The sequence below is a fragment of the Babylonia areolata genome, chromosome 32 (genome assembly GCF_041734735.1).
Source record: "Babylonia areolata isolate BAREFJ2019XMU chromosome 32, ASM4173473v1, whole genome shotgun sequence".
Classification (NCBI taxonomy): Eukaryota; Metazoa; Mollusca; class Gastropoda; order Neogastropoda; family Buccinidae; genus Babylonia; species Babylonia areolata.
Window position 1 is genome coordinate 22018252 of NC_134907.1, and position 20373 is coordinate 22038624.

The following is a 20373-nucleotide window of genomic DNA, read 5'->3' on the forward strand; positions in this document are numbered from 1 at the left end:
CGACACACTCACGAAATCCAATCACAAGAGACAACCTGTACGGAGGTTTGAACACCAGTCAGTCAGTGACACACCGGCTCTCTGCTCTCACTGACGTCACTTCACGGAGTGCGGCTCAAACCACACAGACCACACAGTGGCCAGTGACAAAACACGCTGACACAATGATACTACACGTTGACACAATGCACTGACACAATGCACCGACACAATGACACTACACATTGACAATGACTCTACACACTGACACTAAGACACTGCACAATGACTACACGCTGACACTAAGACACTGCACAATGACTCTACACACTGACACTAAGACACTGCACAATGACTACACGCTGACACTAAGACACTGCACATTGACTATACACTGACACTAAGACACTGCACAATGACTACACACTGACACTAAGACACTGCACAATGACTTTGCACACTGACACTAAGACACTGCACAATGACTACACAGGCTGACACTAAGACACTGCACAATGACTCTACACACTGACACAAAGACACTGCACAATGACTCTACACACTGACACAAAGACACTGCACAATGACTACACGGTGACACTAAGACACTGCACAATGACTACACGCTGACACAAAGACACTGCACAATGACTACACACTGACACTAAGACACTGCACAATGACTACACACTGACACTAAGACACTGCACAATGACTACATGCTGACACTAAGACACTGCACAATGACTACACGCTGACACTGCACAATGACTCTACACACTGACACTAAGACACTGCACAATGACTCTACACACTTACACTGCACAATGACTACACGCTGATACTGCACAATGACTACACGCTGACACTGCACAATGACTGCACACTGACACTAAGACACTGCACAATGACTACACACTGACACTGCACAATGACTACACGCTGACACTAAGACACTGCACAATGACTACACACTGACACTGCACAATGACTACACGCTAACACTAAGACACTGGACAATGACTACACACTGACACTGCACAATGACTCTACACACTGACACGGAGACACTGCACAATGACTCTACACGCTGACACTAAGACACTGCACAATGACAACACGCTGACACTAAGTCACAAATCAACGACGTCGTTACAACTGACACTGGTTTTCGTACACCTCTGACTTCAAATTCCTAACATTTTGTGTGCATGTCTCACACATGCAAGACTGGGTTACTGTGACACAACTATCATATCCTCCTCCCTCGTCCATTCTTCTTCTAGCAATCTCCAAACGGTAAAAATCCTAAACAGTTCAAGTTTGTCGACCTTGAACTTGCAACAGAGAGCTTAAATGTCCATGCGGGAAGTGGGAGGGCTCATTGGAAAGCCGATGTGTAGAATGAGGGACTCGTCCTAAAGAAAATGGAAGCAGAAGCTGTCAGACGCAAAATGCAAGTCTTGAGACCACTGGCTTGTCTGCAATCCGATGCAGGTATGATTAATTAACTTTGTATGTGTCGGAGAATTGGCGTTGTTCAAAGACTGAGTCTGTGTCTTGTTTCGCTATCAGTGTCGCATTGTGATTTCCCGGTTTTATTCGTAATAATTATTGCGACTTTTGTGCACCAAATCTTGGGGTGCTTGTACATTTTGCGACCTAAACGTCTTATCCTGTTTTGAAGATATAAAAGTGCATTCAAAAATGCATTTCCAGAGTTACGGAAAGGAAATCACCGAACACAAATTAATGTTAGTTTCAGTTTCTCAAGGTGTCAGTGCGTTCGGACAAATCCATATCATATACGTTACACCAGATCTGTTAGGTACATGCCTGACCAGCGGCTTAATGCTGCTAAATGTCTCATTATTTAGCACTTGTGTCCATTTAATGAACTGTTCTCCAAAACCAAAAAGTCTGAAAGCCTGAAAAAGAAAATCTCTTGAAATAAAGTCAAACACCTTACAGTAGTCCAGAGCAATCAGATACCCAGATTTACCATTATGATTTAGATATTCTATGACATCATCAATGGACCTAATAGTTGTTGAAACCAGTGACTGTGAGATGGGAAAACACTCCACCCTACATGTTAACCTGTGACTGTTTGAGATGGGAAAACACTCCCTGTTTATGTTAACCTGACTGTGTGAGATGGGAAAACACTCCCTCTGTATGTTAACCTGTGACTGTGTGAGATGGGAAAACACTCCACCCGATATGTTAACCTGTGACTGTGTGAGATGGGAAAACACTCCACCCTACATGTTAACCTGTGACTGTGTGAGATGGGAAAAATCTCCCCGCTGTATGTTAACCTGTGACTGTTTGATACGGGAAAACACTCCCTCTGTATGTTAACCTGTGACTGTGTGAGACGGGAAAACTCTCCACCTTTAACCAACCAGGTGTGACAGGGGATCAAACTCTGGCGAGAATCCAGCACCTGGTCATTTGACCACCACACAAACGAGAGAGAAACAGGGAAAGCAGTGATGATTTAAGGCATGGGTGGGGTGGGATGGGAGAGATGTTGGATTTTCGTCTAAAATCACAGATGTGGATAGACGTCAATCAAAAAAAGGAACCACCACACAAGTTCACTGTCAAACACCTGGATGGATTGTAGGGAGAGGATTTGAACTGCTAGAGGGAAAGGGCACTGACCATATCCAAAGTGACTGCATGCAATCCACTTCAGCTTCAAGGAGAATGTTTTTTTATCACCTCTGATTCCTGCCAGTCAACAACTTGACCTTGAGAGCAGAGGTCGAGTCCGGATGTCATTGACCTCCAGTCTTCAGCACTCTTGTCTACCTCCCTTGTTTTTTCCGACCTGTATTGTACCCTTCCCCTGGGGTTCACAATTAGTCATGATAAGTTGGTTGGCATAATAATTGTACTCAGCAAATTTCTTCTTCTGCATCTCCCAAGTTAAGTTGAAATGTGATCACTCTTTAGTTCCGGTCACACAGAGGGGCCACTCTCATCTGTGAATAAATCATTCTGGAAAATGTGTTCTGGTGTGATGACTGATTATTTTAAAGAATGTGTGTGTGCATAATGAACTCTTTTTTTTTTTTTTTTTTTTTTTTTTTTAAAGAAGAAAAACTGGGTAAAAAAGTTTCAGAATAAAGTGTCACATAAAAATGGTGACGGAAAAAGCATTGTAACCAGAAGGTCACAGCTGTCAGTGTTTTAGCTCTATGACCTTTTTCTTCGATAGAAAATGCATCAGAATATGAATGTTCAGTGAAAATCATGTGTGGTTTTGTCTTGAAGTATTGTGAAAACGTGAATGTAAGGTCTTTGGTAGCTAGAATAGATTAGGAGAGATGAATGTAAGGTCTTTGGTAGCTAGAATAGATTAGGAGAGATGAATGTAAGGTCTTTGGTAGCTAGAACAGATTAGGAGAGATGAATGTAAGGTCTTTGGTAGCTAGAATAGATTAGGAGAGATGAATGTAAGGTCTTTGGTAGCTAGAATAGATTAGGAGAGATGAATGTAAGGTCTTTGGTAGCTAGAATAGATTAGGAGAGATGAATGTCAGGTCTTTGGTAGCTAGAACAGATTAGGAGAGATGAATGTAAGGTCTTTGGTAGCTAGAACAGATTAGGAGAGATGAATGTAAGGTCTTTGGTAGCTAAAACAGATTAGGAGAGATGAATGTAAGGTCTTTGGTAGCTAGAATAGATTAGGAGAGATGAATGTAAGGTTTATGGTAGCTAGAATAGATTAGGAGAGATGAATGTAAGGTCTTTGGTAGCTAGAATAGATTAGGAGAGATGAATGTAAGGTCTTTGGTAGCTAGAATAGATTAGGAGAGATGAATGTAAGGTCTTTGGTAGCTAGAATAGATTAGGAGAGATGAATGTAAGGTCTTTGGTAGCAAGAACAGATTAGGAGAGATGAATGTAAGGTCTTTGGTAGCTAGAACAGATTAGGAGAGATGAATGTAAGGTCTTTGGTAGCTAGAACAGATTAGGAGAGATGAATGTAAGGTCTTTGGTAGCTGGAATAGATTAGGAGAGATGAATGTAAGGTCTTTGGTAGCTAGAATAGATTAGGAGAGATGAATGTAAGGTCTTTGGTAGCTAGAATAGATTAGGAGAGATGAATGTAAGGTCTTTGGTAGCAAGAACAGATTAGGAGAGATGAATGTAAGGTCTTTGGTAGCTAGAACAGATTAGGAGAGATGAATGTAAGGTCTTTGGTAGCTAGAATAGATAAGGAGAGATGAATGTAAAGTATTCGGTAGCTAGAACAGATTAGGAGAGATGAATGTAAGGTGTTTGGTAGCTAGAATAGATTACAGAGAAACTGCAAGAGGAGATACCTCAAGCAAGAGACAGAAACCAGCTAAAGGTGAAATCAGTACAAATACAATAGATGTGGGGATTAATGTCATCAAAGATAAATGTGTGGAAAAAAAATCTTTTTCCCCTGGATAATCAAAGAAATGTATGATACCATTGTTTCAGAAAAAAATGCTGCTCTGGTAGTTCTGAATCAACCCTTGGAAAAGAATCTGCTGAAACAATTGTGGGGATGTTGTAAGTTATCCCTGGTAGTTTATTACCTATTATACTTTGTGGGCATGTGTGTGTGTGTGTGTGTGTGTGTGTGTGTGTATAAAATTTATTAATTAATCAATTTAGTCTGTTCATGTCTTTAAAATTGTTACTAAAATCAGCTAATTTTGCAGTAGATCTTGTTCAGGCTTTTCTGTCTTTATATTTTAGTTCTTGCGGTGTTTACTTCAGTATTTTCTACAAGGGGCAGAGCCCAGGACCCCAGGAGAGTGTGATCTTTACACACACACGCACGCACGCACACGCACGCACGCACGCATGCACGCACGCACGCACATTGCAGTCAGTTTACAGTGTAACATTTCATGATTTGAAAAGAATTCACAATTTTCACATTCAGAACATAAACATTATTGATTATATATATATTTTTTTTTTATATCAGTTCAAAATAGTTTGAATGATCATCTCAGGTTTCATTGTTTGTGTCTGTAGAGTCCACATTCACTCATTTCTTTGGCTGTAATAGTGGGCTTTTAGTATGTGTATGGTAGTCCTGTCAGACAATGACCATCAGAATTTTATTATAGTAGAGAGTGCCTTGCCCAAATTGCATCCCCACTGTTTTGACCTAGAGGGCTTTAGGACAGTTGGCATTGGGATGGTCCTCAACGTTCAGCTAGCCCCCAGGGCTGCAGCACTAAGAGCCAGTGAAATCTTGCCTCCTAGTTTGAGAGTCATAGACCACAAAAACTAAGGTGCAGTTAAAATTCCAGTATTTCTGTTCTCAAATCCATGTCTTTGTTCTCAAATTGATATGGATACTTATATAGTGCCTGTCCCTGGTCAGAATCTCACTTTAAAAACACTCATCATACATTTCCTGTGTCACTGAACCAGGTTTCAGCTCTAACTAAACACTTTAAAAACACTCATCATTCATTTCCTGTGTCACTGAATCCGGTTTCAATCAAGCATGCACACAGACTTATACAGACATGTAATATTTTACGTGGATGACTGTCTTGTAGGCAGCCGTACTCCATTTTTGGGGATGTGCACGATGAGTATGTTCTTGTTTCCATAACCCACCAAACGCTTACATGGATTACAGGATCTTTAACATGCGTATTTGATCTGCATGCGTTTACACATGAAGGGGTTCAGGCTGCACATAATTATTGTGGCCTAGGAGATCGGAAAAATCTCAACCCTCAATCCATCAGGTACGATGGTGATCGGGGTCAGTATCCAGTGCTCTGACGATTTGACCTCCGCACCTGTCACTGATCTCCCTAGGGAGAATATGTCAGCACAGTTTTACAGTGTTTTCGTCTTCAGATCCCAATATTTTGTGTCCTCAAATTTCAGCAGTGTTCAAGGCAGTGACAGATGGTGGGGTTGATGGACTCATGTCGTGTGTGTCCTCAAATTTCAGCAGTGTTCAGGGCAGTGACAGATGGCGGGATCGATCGGCTCATGTCGTGTGTGGAGGCAGAGAAGGACCTGTACATCCCTGATGTCATCACTGGTGACTTTGACTCGGCGTCTAAGTCTGCGCTGGAATATTACGCTCAGAAGGTTCAGGAGAGAGAGAGAGAGAGAGAGAGAGAGTGAAAAAAAAAAAAAATATATATATATATATATATGTGTGTGTGTGTGTGTCTGTGTCTGTGTGTTTTGTTGTTGTTTTTGGTGTGTGTTTTTCTTAAATTATATTTTAAATTTTATTTCATCATATTGTGTGTGTTTGGGAGAATTTTCTTAGGATTCAAAAGTTTAGTATGTTTTTATTGTATGTGTTTACTTTGTAGGATATTATTAAGAAAGGAAATGGCTTGAATACTGGACTTTTTTGGTATTGATTGGGAGAGAGAGAGGTGTTTTTATTGTATGTGTTTACTTTGTAGGATAGTGTGCATTCAAGATTTTAATATTAAGAAAGGAAATGGCTTGAATACTGGACTTTTTTGGTATTGATTGGGAGAGAGAGAGGTGTTTTTATTGTATGTGTTTTCTTTGTAGGATAGTGTGCATTCAATATTTTATTATTAAGAAAGGAAATGGCTTGAATACTGGACTTTTTTGGTATTGATTGGGAGAGAGAGATGTTTGGACGAGGCTTCTTTTGATTGCTGTTCTTTGCTGTGTTTATTTAATGTGAGATTATGTCTAATCTGTTGATTCTAATACTAAGAGGTCTGGTATTTTGTGTTCATTTTAGCAACAATGAAAGAAGCGATAGTAACAAGACAGTTGTCATAGTGTTGGAACTAATCCATATCAGTAACAAGAGAGTTGTCATAGTGTTGGAACAAATCCATATCAGTAACAAGAGAGGTGTCATAGTGTTGGGACTATCCTACAGTAACAAAGAGGTGTCATGTGTTGGAACAATCCATATCAGTAACAAGAGAGGTGTCATAGTGTTGGAACAAATCCATATCAGTAACAAGAGAGGTGTCATAGTGTTGGAACAAATCCATATCAGTAACAAGAGAGGTGTCATAGTGGTGGAACAAATCCATATCAGTAACAAGAGAGGTGTCATAGTGTTGGAACAAATCCATATCAGTAACAAGAGAGGTGTCATAGTGGTGGAACAAATCCATATCCTGCTACACTATGTCTGCTCGGCAGCAGATTCCTGACCAGCAGCATAACCCAGCCAAACTTAGTCAGGCCTTGAATGCCTGCATGATATGTATTTATGTAGCTATCAGAGTGGTTTTGCCAGACGACAGCTCTCTCGCATTGCCATGGGTTTATTTTTCGATGCATTAAGTGCATGTTGCATAGGGTTTACCATCTCATCTAAATGAATAGGCATTCAGTTTGATTTTCCAGTCAGACTTGGGAGAAAGGAGACCGCAACTTTCTATGGATGCAGCATAATCCCTAAGAAAAATGAAAGTTCACAGGTTCATGGTCAAGGTCACAACATGGCATATGATGTTGATAAGAAAAGTTTCAAGTTTAAAAAAGAGAGAGAAGGTCTTGCATACACACTCTTCATTAAATTTGGCACAGTGATTGGTCATGCTGAGAACAGTACCCATACCAAGAGACAAGGTCAGAGTTCAAGGCCACAGCATAGCAAATGGCAACAACCAAAAAACTGGAGGAACACAAGAGAAATTGGATTGTTCTTCCAGTTTTCGATCAACATAGTGGTTGGTTTTGGCCCGGTGGCCGGAACATTATTGTGTTGTGAATTTAGATGTCGAGGATGAGGGTCACATCAGTATTAATCTTTTTTGTTGTGAGATGTGCTTTGCAGGTGTTTTTTTTTGTTTGTTTGGGTTTGTTTGTTTGTTTTTTTGGGGGGGGGGGGGGGTTAAGTATGTATCACATGTGAGTCATGAAGGCATTGCCCCCCTTGTTGTGTGTTACATTGCCTCCCTTGTTGTGTGTGTTTCATTGCCTCCCTTGTTGGTTTAAATAATCTTTAATTATTCAACAATACACATGATTACAATGCAATGAATGACAAAAGAGCATCAGCAAGCTTAAAGCTTATACTGTGCTCACAACGTTGCACTTCAATTTTATCATGACGGCTGATGAACCATATTATCAATTGTATCAAATAACATTCATAAACAATAAGTAATGAAATAATGGAATAAAACAAATAAACAGACAGTACATAATATAGTAAAATAATGTTAATATCAATATCAACATGAGATTAAATTTATTATCACCAGAGTAATTGGCCTGATAGAAGAAAAACACAAAGGGAAAAAAAAAAGAAGAAGAAGAATGGTGGGTAAGGTGGTGGGGGGAGGGGGAACAGAGGGGAGAGGAGAAATTCTGACAGATCATTGGCCAATCCATTCAACTTTGAATATTTGGTCAGTCAAATAAATCCAACATATATTTTACGAATAGAATCATGTTGTACCCTTTCTTCACAATACTTTCTAAGCTAAAATCTATTTGAATCAGAGATAAACTGGTGAACAGTTTAAAATATGAATATATTTGTATGATTTTGGAGAATAGGATCTCCATGCAACAGAGTTTTAACGTGAATGTAGTTTGGAGATAAATTTAAGATTGTGTTTGCCCGAGCCATATGAAAGTCTTGACAAAATAATAAATAATGTTCAGTAGTTTCGCTTGCAGTGCCACAAGCACAAAGTGGGTTGTTTATTAAATGTCTGTTGAACATATCTTCTCTTAAGTCACTAATCCCTAGATGATGTTGACAGTGAATGATTTGTTCCTTCCGTTTACCAAAGTAATAATAGCTAGGCACTACAGCATCGTTAGCACACAGGTAATGTTTAAGCTGGCCTCTCTTGTTGTGTGTGTTACATTGTCTCCCTTGTTGTGTGTGTTACATTGCCTCCCTTGTTGTGTGTTACATTGTCTCCCTTGTTGTGTGTTACATTGTCTCCCTTGTTGTGTGTTACATTGTCTCCCTTGTTGTGTGTGTTACATTGCCTCCCTTGTGTGTGTTACATTGTCTCCCTTGTTGTGTGTGTTACATTGCCTCCCTTGTTGTGTGTGTTACATTACCTCCCTTGTTGTGTGTGTTACATTGCCTCCCTTGTTGTGTGTTACATTGTCTCCCTTGTTGTGTGTTACATTGCCTCCCTTGTTGTGTGTTACATTGCCTCCCTTGTTGTGTCTTACATTGCCTCCCTTGTTGTGTCTTACATTGCCTCCCTTGTTGTGTGTGTTACATTGCCTCCCTTGTTGTGTGTGTTACATTGCCTCCCTTGTTGTGTGTGTTACATTGCCTCCCTTGTTGTGTGTTACATTGTCTCCCTTGTTGTGTGTGTTACATTGTTGTGTGTGTTACATTGCCTCCCTTGTTGTGTGTGTTACATTGTCTCCCTTGTTGTGTGTTACATTGTCTCCCTTGTTGTGTGTTACATTGTCTCCCTTGTTGTGTGTGTTACATTACCTCCCTTGTGTGTGTGTTACATTGCCTCCCTTGTTGTGTGTTACATTGTCTCCCTTGTTGTGTGTTACATTGCCTCCTTTGTGTGTTACATTGTCTCCCTTGTTGTGTGTGTTACATTGTCTCCCTTGTTGTGTGTGTTACATTGCCTCCCTTGTTGTGTGTGTTACATTGCCTCCCTTGTGTGTGTGTTACATTGCCTCCCTTGTTGTGTGTTACATTGCCTCCCTTGTTGTGTGTGTTACATTGCCTCCCTTGTTGTGTGTGTTACATTGTCTCCCTTGTGTGTGTGTTACATTGCCTCCCTTGTGTGTGTGTTACATTGTCTCCCTTGTTGTGTGTTACATTGCCTCCCTTGTTGTGTGTTACATTGCCTCCCTTGTGTGTGTTACATTGTCTCCCTTGTGTGTGTTACATTGCCTCCCTTGTGTGTGTTACATTGTCTCCCTTTTGTGTGTTACATTACCTCCCTTGTTGTGTGTGTTTCATTGCCTCCCTTGTGTGTGTTACATTACCTCCCTTGTGTACTACATTGCCTCCCTTGTTGTGTGTTACATTACCTCCCTTGTTGTGTGTTACATTGCCTCCCTTGTTGTGTCTTACATTGCCTCCCTCGTTGTGTGTGTTACATTGCCTCCCTTGTTGTGTGTGTTACATTGCCTCCCTTGGTGTGTGTTACATTGCCTCCCTTGGTGTGTGTTACATTGTCTCCCTTGTTGTGTGTTACATTGCCTCCCTTGTTGTGTGTTACATTGCCTCCCTTGTGTGTGTTACATTGTCTCCCTTGTGTGTGTTACATTGCCTCCCTTGTGTGTGTTACATTACCTCCCTTGTGTGTTACATTGCCTCCCTTGTGTGTGTTACATTGCCTCCCTTGTGTGTTACATTGTCTCCCTTGTGTGTGTTACATTACCTCCCTTGTTGTGTGTGTTTCATTGCCTCCCTTGTGTGTGTTACATTACCTCCCTTGTGTGCTACATTGCCTCCCTTGTTGTGTGTTACATTGCCTCCCTTGTTGTGTGTTACATTGCCTCCCTTGTTGTGTGTGTTACATTGCCTCCCTTGTTGTGTGTGTTACATTGCCTCCCTTGTTGTGTGTGTTACATTACCTCCCTTGTTGTGTGTTACATTGCCTCCCTTGTTGTGTGTGTTACATTGCCTCCCTTGTTGTGTGTGTTACAGTCGGTGCCAAAAATCCACACCCCAGACCAGGACGAGACGGACTTCACCAAGTGCCTTCGAATTGCCATTGAAAAGACACGGTCTTTGCCAGTAATTGCGTCGTGGTTTCCTGTCTGTCTCTTTCTTTCTAATGTATGAATTTGTGAAACAATGTGTATTTTGTTCCTGCAAGTGTGTGGTAAGTTGCTGACCAGTACTTAGTTTTTCTCTCAGGATTGGAGCTTTCTAGGATAGAGTGTTGTGTACGACGATTTTTGAGTGTTGTGATTGATTGTTTTTGTGTGTGTCTGAAGATGTTTTAGTGTTTGGGTGGATGTCCGCACAGGGCTACGGGTGTATGTTTTTAATTTCAGTGGTCAAATGCATGTTTTACTTGTCGGATTTTTACTTTGTACAGCGCATGTTTTACATGGAAAGGTGCTATATGAATTCTCCCTCTTCGTTGTCTTCTGCTTCTTCTTCTGCTTCTACTTCTTCTTCTATTTCTACTGCTTCTTCTATTTCTACTTTTTTTTCTTCTTCTACTTCTTCTTCATCTTTGTCTTCTTCTTCTCCTTGGTCTTCTTCTTTGTTCAGGCACTATGCAGGTCTGCACAGATGTTGACCTGGGAGATCAGAAAAATTCTCCACCCTTTACCCACCAGGTGCCATTACCGAGATTCGAACCCAGGACCCTTAGATGGAAAGTCCAACGCTTTAACCACTCGGCTGTTGTGCTCATCAGGTGTGAAAGTGTCTGTTGTGTTGTTGGTCAGGTGAAAGAGTATCTGGTGGTGGGAACCTTTGGGGGCCGCTTGGACCAGCAGTTTGCCAATTTTCATACGCTCTTCACGGCAGCCACGCTGACCGACAGACCTGTTTACCTCATCTCGCAGGGCAGTCTGGCCTGTCTTCTGCCCCCGGTCAGTCACTTGCTTGGATTTCATTCAGACACACGTGATGTTGTTCAGTCAGGGATGAGAGAGAGAGACACACACACACAGGGAGAGAGAGAGGGAGGGAAAGGTTGAGAACAATCTTGTGATGTTGTTCAGTTAAGGAGAGAGAGAGGGAGGGAAAGGTTGAGAACAATCTTGTGACGTTCAGTTAAGGAGAGAGAGAGGGAGGGAAAGGTTAAGAACAATCTTGTGATGTTGTTCAGTTCAGGAGAGAGAGAGGGAGGGAAAGGTTGAGAACAATCTTGTGATGTTGTTCAGTTAAGGAGAGAGAGAGGGGGAGGGAAAGGTTGAGAACAATCTTGTGATGTTGTTCAGTTAAGGAGAGAGAGAGGGAGGGAAAGGTTGAGAACAATCTTGTGATGTTGTTCAGTTAAGGAGAGAGAGAGGGAGGGAAAGGTTGAGAACAATCTTGTGATGTTGTTCAGTGAAGGATGAGAGAGAGGGAGGGAAAGGTTGAGAACAATCTTGTGATGTTGTTCAGTCAAGGAGAGAGAGAGGGAGGGAAAGGTTGAGAACAATCTTGTGATGTTGTTCAGTCAAGGAGAGAGAGAGGGAGGGAAAGGTTGAGAACAATCTTGTGATGTTGTTCAGTTAAGGAGAGAGAGAGGGAGGGAAAGGTTGAGAACAATCTTGTGATGTTGTTCAGTTAAGGAGAGAGAGAGGGAGGGAAAGGTTGAGAACAATCTTGTGATGTTGTTCAGTTAAGGAGAGAGAGAGAGGGAGGGAAAGGTTGAGAACAATCTTGTGATGTTGTTCAATTAAGGAGAGAGAGAGGGAGGGAAAGGTTGAGAACAATCTTGTGATGTTCAGTTAAGGAGAGAGAGGGGGGGAGGGAAAGGTTGAGAACAATCTTGTGATGTTGTTCAGTTAAGGAGAGAGAGAGGGAGGGAAAGGTTGAGAACAATCTTGTGACGTTCAGTTAAGGAGAGAGAGAGAGAGGGGGGGGAGGGAAAGGTTGAGAACAATCTTGTGATGTTGTTCAGTTAAGGAGAGAGGGAGGGAAAGGTTGAGAACAATCTTGTGATGTTCAGTCAAGGAGAGAGAGAGGTAAAGGTTGAGAACAATCTTGTGATGTTGTTCAGTCAAAGAGAGAGAGAGGGAGGTAGAGGTATTATAATCTTTATTTTTGTAAATGATTTTGTGATGTCTTTGTCTCAAGTGTTTTTCAATCAATTTTTTTTTTTTTTTTTAATAAAAAAAAAAAAAAGATGAATCTTTTGGAACATATGTTGAAGAAAATAATGTGAGGTCTTTTTATAGTTTGTGTGCCTGTGTTTTGACGGGCTGAATAAGTGTGTTTGTGTATGTGCATATGTGTGCATGTGTGTGTGTGTGTGTGCGTGCATGTGAGTGTGTGTGCATGTGTGTGATTTATCCCCCACACCCATTTTTTTCTCTCTCCAGTCAATGAAGAAAGTCCCATGTTCAGCACTGGAGAAAACAGTGTTCTGAAGACCTGCAGAGAACTGAGCTGTAAAAGAAAGAAGATAATACTGTGTTCCGAAGACCTGCAGAGAACTGAGCTGTAAAAGAAAAAAGATAATAATGTGTTCTGAAGACCTGCAGGGAACTGAGCTGTAAAAGAAAGAAGATAATAATGTGTTCTGAAGACCTGCAGGGAACTGAGCTGTAAAACAAAGAAGATAATACTGTGTTCTGAAGACCTGCATGGAATTGAGCTGTAAAACAAAGAAGATAATACTGTGTTCTGAAGACCTGCATGGAACTGAGCTGTAAAAGAAAGAAGATAATAATGTGTTCTGAAGACCTGCAGAGAACTGAGCTGTAAAAGAAAGAAGATAATAATGTGTTCTGAAGACCTGCAGAGAACTGAGCTGTAAAAGAAAGAAGATAATAATGTGTTCTGAAGACCTGCAGAGAACTGAGCTGTAAAACAAAGAAGATAATACTGTGTTCTGAAGACCTGCATGGAACTGAGCTGTAAAAGAAAGAAGATAATAATGTGTTCTGAAGACCTGCAGGGAACTGAGCTGTGAAAGTAAAAAAGTCTTCCATGTTTTCCAGAAGGGGTGAGGCATAGCATAGTGTCATGTCCGTGGAGAAAAGGCAGTTTACTCCGTCTTCTCTCACTCCACCCAGGTGTAAATTGGGGACGGTTAAAACAGCAGGAGAGGACTGGGCCCCACCTTCCTGTGTCCAGCCCTAGACACTGTGTGTGAATTCACTGCCTTCCTATGTCCAGACCTAGATACAGTGGACGTGAATTCACTGCCTTCCTATGTCAAGCCCTGAACACAGTGGATATGAATTCACTGCCTTCCTGTGCTGAGCCCTGTACACAGTGGACATGAATTCACTGCCTTCCTATGTCCAGACCTAGACACAGTGGACATGAATTCACTGCCTTCCTATACCGAGCCCTGGACGCTGGACATGAATTCACTGACCTGTTCACAGTGGATATGAATTCACTGACCTAGACACAGTGGATATGAATTCACTGACCTGTTCACAGTGGATATGAATTCACTGACCTGTTCACAGTGGATATGAATTCACTGACCTAGACACAGTGGATATGAATTCACTGACCTGGACACAGTGGATATGAATTCACTGACCTGTTCACAGTGGATATGAATTCACTGACCTGGACACAGTGGATATGAATTGACTGACCTGGACACAGTGGACATGAATTCACTGACCTGGACACAGTGGACATGAATTGACTGACCTGGACACAGTGGACATGAATTGACTGACCTGGACACAGTGGACATGAATTGACTGACCTGGACACAGTGGATATGAATTGACTGACCTGGACACAGTGGACATGAATTGACTGACCTGGACAGTGGATATGAATTCACTGACCTAGACACAGTGGATATGAATTCACTGACCTGGACACTGGGTATGAATTGACTGACCTGGACACAGTGGATATGAATTCACTGACCTGTTCACAGTGGACATGAATTCACTGACCTGGACACAGTGGATATGAATTCACTGACCTGGACACAGTGGATATGAATTGACTGACCTGGACAGTGGATATGAATTGACTGACCTGGACACAGTGGATATGAATTCACTGACCTAGACAGAGTGGATATGAATTCACTGACCTGGACACTGGGTATGAATTGACTGACCTGGACACAGTGGACATGAATTGACTGACCTGGACACAGTGGACATGAATTCACTGACCTGGACACAGTGGACATGAATTCACTGACCTGGACACAGTGGGTATGAATTCACTGCACTGATAGCTGTAATTGGCAATGGGACCTTTAACCATTTTAGTCTTGAATGTGTTGGGATTTTTTTGTTTGTTTGTTTGTATTATTTTTTCAGGCCAGTCATTGTATTCATTTTGCTTGCAGGGGAAAACTACCATCCATGCTGACACGGGATTGGAGGAGAGCTGGTGTGGCTTGATTCCCATTGGCTGTCGCTGTGATCATGTGACCACTTCTGGACTCAAGTGGAACCTAGGCGAGTATCAGGGCATTTCATGTGCGCCATTTTAATTTTCATGTGTGTGTGTGTGTGTTGTTGTTGTTGTTGTTGTTTTTCTTTTCTGCACAGTTTTGTATTTCGAGAATCAAGATGGTGGGTCCTAGTACCCTAGCTTGTGAAAGTTATGTTGTGTAAGCATTGCATTACGATGTATGCGAACATCATCACTCAACATTCAACACAACTTCAGCTGGGTCACACTGTTAAAAAGAATGTAGAACAATAAACATTTTCATCAAGTGGCGATTTCTCAGAATTTGAAAACTTTTGTATGAAAAACAAAAGATTTTGAACAATTTCAGAGGAGGCTGGTTAAGTTTCTACAATGCAGGTTGTCTATAATGTTCAGGCTTTATGAATTAAATTTCAAATATTCCATAACTCTTTCACCATCATTAGATGTTCTCCATCAGTAATGATGGAGCACAATTCTGAATTACCTGACCTCAATCTCGATATAGTTTAAACATCTGTCTATATTTAGCACCAAGTGAAGGCCTCAGGTAAGGGACATTGCAAACAACAACAACAACAACAACAACAACAGCAACAACAAAAGTCTGTTGCTATTTTGGATACAATCAGAACATTTTTGCCGTCTACAGTCAGTCATTAGCCGAAAAGAGAAACAGTAATATCAAAGGAAATATCAAGCAGGAAGTAAAAATATGTACAGACTTGGGCATCAAGGCCCTGTTTTATTCTTCCATGCAGCCGTGGAATGTTTCAATTTCAGTTTCAGTTTCTCAAGGAGGCATCACTGCGATCAGACAAATCCATTTACGCTACACCACATCTGCTAGGCAGATGCCTGACAGCAGCCTAACCCAACGCAGCTTGTCAGGCCTTGAGTGCATGCCGATATATTTGCGTACCTATCAAAGTGGATTTCTTTGTACATAATTTTGCCAGAGGACAACACTGTCGTTGCCATGGGTTCTTCTTCTTCTTCTGCGTTTGCAGGTGAGTGGGCTTTTACGTGTATGACCGTTTTCACCCTGTCATGTAGGCAGCCATACTCTGTTTTCGGGTGGTGCATGCTGGGTATGTTCTTGTTTCCATAACCCATCAAACACTGACATGAATTACAGGATCTTTAACGTGCGTATTTGATCTTCTGCTTGCGTATACACACAAAGGGGGCTCAGGCATTAGCAGGTCTACACATTTGTTGACGTGGGAGATCGTAAAAGTCTCCACCCTTTACTCACCAGGCGCCGTTACCGAGATTCAAACCCGGGACCCTCAGATTGAAAGTCCAACGCTTTAACCATTCGGCTATTTGCGCCCATCACCATGGGTTCATTTTCAGTGCGCCCATTGTGACTGCACATGGGACCTCGGTTTATCGTCTCATCCAACAGACGATGTTCAGTTTGATTTTCCAGTCAAAGTTGGGAGAAAGGGTGAGAGTGGGGTGCGAACCCCCTCCCTCACGGACTGTCTGTACTGGCATTTGACTGTCTCAACCATTCTGCCACCCTCTTCACCCCCCCCATTAGACCTTTGGTGGTCTTGACGTTGGATGCGTCACCTCCAAGCCAACACCTTCACCACTTCATGGCACAGAAACCATGACGACGATGACTACGTGTGAGCAGCAATACAGATGTGATGGGAATGCGCAGCCTTAGAGTGATGTCACTGAAGGTAGTCTGGGACCCCGTAGAATTATGGTAAAAGATGGGACCTGCAAGATTGTTAACTCATCAGAAGCCCTGTTCACCTAAAGGTCCTGGGTTCAGATCCTGGTTGCAGTGCCATGGTGAGTAAAGGGAGGAGATCTTTCTGATCTCCCAGGTCAACAGATGTGCAGACCTGCTAGTGCCTGAACCCCCTTCATGTGTACACACATGGAGAAGATCCCATAATCCATGTGAGCGTTTGGTGGGTTGTGGAACCAGCGTTCACATCTGTGGCTGTGGTATACAGTTGCCTAAATGGCAGGGGTAAAAATCAGTCAGATGTGAAAACCCACTCATAGATACATGTATAATTGAACATGAGAACTTAGACAATGAAGGCAGAAAGAAAGGACAAAACCAGATGAATCTGGCTTGTGTCTGTGTGTGGGTGGGGGGGGGGGGGGAAAGGGGGTGTCTTGGAAATGAGTAACGTGGGAGTTATACCACTGAAACCAGGCAGCAAAAAACAAAAACAAAAAACAAGAAAGAGAAATATGATTTCAGACGACCAACCCTTGGGCTTCGGTGAGCTGATCAGTACGTCCAACGCTTACAGCAGTCAGGTGGTCACCGTGGAAACGGACAGACCGCTGATATGGACCATGGGCTACAACTCTGTGGAATTGTCGTAGCTGCTGGGGATGTGTGGAATGTGGAATCGTCATAGCTGCTGGGGATGTGTGGAATGTGGAATCGTCATAGCTACTGGGGATGTGTGGAATGTGGAATCGTCATAGCTGCTGGGGATGTGTGGAATGTGGAATCGTCATAGCTGCTGGGGATGTGTGGAATGTGGAATCGTCATAGCTTCTGGGGATGTGTGGAATGTGGAATCGTCATAGCTACTGGGGATGTGTGGAATGTGGAATCGTCATAGCTGCTGGGAATGTGTGGAATCGTCATAGCTGCTGGGAATGTGTGGGAATGTGTGGAATCGTCATAGCTGCTGGGAATGTGTGGAATGTGGAATCGTCATAGCTGCTGGGGATGGACTGCACATGTTGGCATTCTTCTGTGATTGGGAATGCACCAGACCAGTCATAAGTATTTTAGGGAAGGGGGAGTATTTTGGGAATTGAATTAAACCAGTCGGGAGTATTTTGGGAATGCACCAGACCAGTCATAAGTATTTTGGGGAAGGGGGAGTATTTTGGGAATTGAATTAAACCAGTCAGGAGTATTTTGGGAATGCACCAGACCAGTCGTAAGTATTTTGGGGAAGGAGTATTTTGGGAATTGAATTAAACCAGTCAGGAGTATTTTGGGAATGCACCAGACCAGTTGTAAGTATTTTTGGGAAGGGGGAGTATTTTGGGAATGGAATTAAACCAGTATGGAGTATTTTGGGAATGCACCAGACCAGTTGTAAGTATTTTTGGGAAGGGGGAGTATTTTGGGAATGGAATTAAACCAGTCTGGAGTATTTTGGGAATGCACCAGACCAGTCATAAGTATTTTGGGGAAGGAGTATTTTGGGAATGGAATTAAACCAGTATGGAGTATTTTGGGAATGCACCAGACCAGTTGTAAGTATTTTTGGGAAGGGGGAGTATTTTGGGAATGGAATTAAACCAGTCTGGAGTATTTTGGACTGGACTGGACCAGTCATAAGTATTTTTGGGAAGGGGAAAGTTAAATTACACAAACTTAAAAAAAAAAGTAATAGCTAGGTCAAAATACCAGCTTGGGATTGAGGCATATTTGACATAGCTGTTTGTACATATTGGTATCTATCATTCAGATCATGAATGTGTTTTTGTTGTTTAATTTGTGTATACTGAAATAAAAAAGAGATATAAGGTGCATTCGATAAATTCATACCTACCTTCATACAAATAAATCTATATCTATATATATATCAGTCTATATTTATATATATTATACATGCATATCAAATCTGATGTCTTCCCGATTCATCATTAGAAACTTTGTGATTTTATTCAGAATTCCATGATGATGTTTACAATATTGAAATATTTATTTTAGAAACTTTGTTACTTGTGGTATACCAGCCTTTAAAAGAGCACATTTTGTGTGGTGGTTCACGTAGTCTTTAATGTGTGGCAATATTCTGCTTTCTCCAACCTGCTTTGGTAATTATTATCTTCTTTCTGTTTTTTTAGGATCTTCAAATACTTATTTGGGTTGCATTCTTTCTGTTCATAAGATGATGTGGACAAAATGTCTGTGTGGGATTTGGTGAGAAGGAAGTGCTTAGCAGGAACTGTTTATTATGTAGTGAAGTAGTTAGTTTGCATTATTTGATTGTTGATCGGTGTTTGTGTGTGAATGTGCCTGAAGGTGCGTGTATGTGTGTGTGTCATTGCGTGAGTGCATGAGTAGTGTGTCTGGGTATGCATGTGTTTTTTGGTGCAAACTGTTCTCTCTTGCCTATGTTTCAAATCATATGCATGTGTTTGTGTGGGGATGTTTGAGTGAATGTTTTTAATGCTATTGTAAAGCGCATAGAGCTTCTAGAATATGCGCTATAGCAAGATGTCTCAATAAATAAAATATATAACGGGAACAGTGGGGAGGGTGGAGGGGGGGGGGGCTGTGAGGAAGAAGAGAACCTGCATGTTGGTGCCTACGATACATGGAAGGTATGTACGGTGGCTGCAGTTGTTTGGGTTTTTTTTATTTGTTTCGTTTCGTATTTTCCCTTGCACTGAAGGTAAAATTTCTTTATACAGATTATATATACATCACAAAGCTTTAGGGGTATTTTGTTTTTGCATTTCCATCTTCCGTCCCTTCATTCTCACAACAAAATCAAACAAGAATGGCAGTTTTACATTTTATTCTTTGAAAACAAGGTTAAAAAATCATCCGAAACAATTTTTCATGGAAAGTTGACTGCGTGAAACGTTTTATAGGACACTGCTACACTCAATCCGCATGAATATTAAAATAATAATAATTTTAAAAAAAGATGTAAGCATGGGTATATATGAGCAACTGAGTCTACAAATCTCTTACAAAACAGTTAAACCAAACAAACATTTGCTGTAGGCAGTCTTGGCTTGCATAATGAGTTAGTATGATACACAGTGAAGTTAATGCTGATACCGCCACTCAACGACACACCAAGGGAATGGGTAAAACAAAGGTAAAGAAACAAATGGTGAATATACAAACTTGTCAAGTTTCCCCTTTCCCCACCAACATGTACTGTACTAGTATGTAGGCTGTGAAAACCCAGTAACCTTACCCAGAAAAATGATTCATTGCTGTGATGAACCAAAAACCTTGCCAGATTCATAGCTGTGATAAACCAAAAACCTTGCCAGATTCATAGCTGTGATAAACCAAAAACCTTGCCCGATTCATAGCTGTGATAAACCAAAAACCTTGCCCCCCCAAAAAAAATTAACAGCTGTGATAAACCAAAAACCTTGCCAGATTCATAGCTGTGATAAACCAAAAACCTTGCCTGATTCATAGCTGTGATGAACGAAAAACCTTGCCCAGTTCATTGCTGTGATGAACCAAAAACTTTGCCCCCCTAAAATGATTCATAGCTGTGGTAACCCAATAAGCTAACAATGAAAAATCTTTCCTGTTTTATTGTACAAACAATGACCACATCAGTGTGGAAGTAAGTGGGGTGTAGAATTTTCATGGTAAACCAATTTGTTCA

The 20373-nt window shown here is 41.4% G+C and overlaps 1 protein-coding gene across 1 annotated transcript; it reads left to right on the top strand.

Annotated features, from left to right (window-relative positions):
• Positions 1-1312: 1312 nt before the first annotated feature.
• Positions 1313-19664, top strand: LOC143276452 (thiamine pyrophosphokinase 1-like). The gene is made up of 7 exons (XM_076580951.1): positions 1313-1476; positions 4465-4536; positions 5954-6096; positions 10613-10702; positions 11368-11514; positions 14913-15024; positions 17238-19664. Exons 1-7 carry the CDS (start codon positions 1407-1409, stop codon positions 17363-17365), a joined length of 762 nt encoding a protein of 253 aa, XP_076437066.1. The 5' UTR covers positions 1313-1406; the 3' UTR covers positions 17366-19664.
• Positions 19665-20373: the final 709 nt, after the last annotated feature.

What these genes read in the sequence shown, in the direction of transcription:
- LOC143276452 (XM_076580951.1), top strand. Translation starts at nt 1,407, where the DNA reads ATGGAAGCAGAAGCTGTCAGACGCAAAATGCAAGTCTTGAGACCACTG. An exon ending in TTGTCTGCAATCCGATGCAG is followed by an intron (nt 1,477 to 4,464) that starts GTATGATTAATT and finishes CCATTGTTTCAG; the next exon opens with AAAAAAATGCTGCTCTGGTA. An exon ending in GAAACAATTGTGGGGATGTT is followed by an intron (nt 4,537 to 5,953) that starts GTAAGTTATCCC and finishes CTCAAATTTCAG; the next exon opens with CAGTGTTCAGGGCAGTGACA.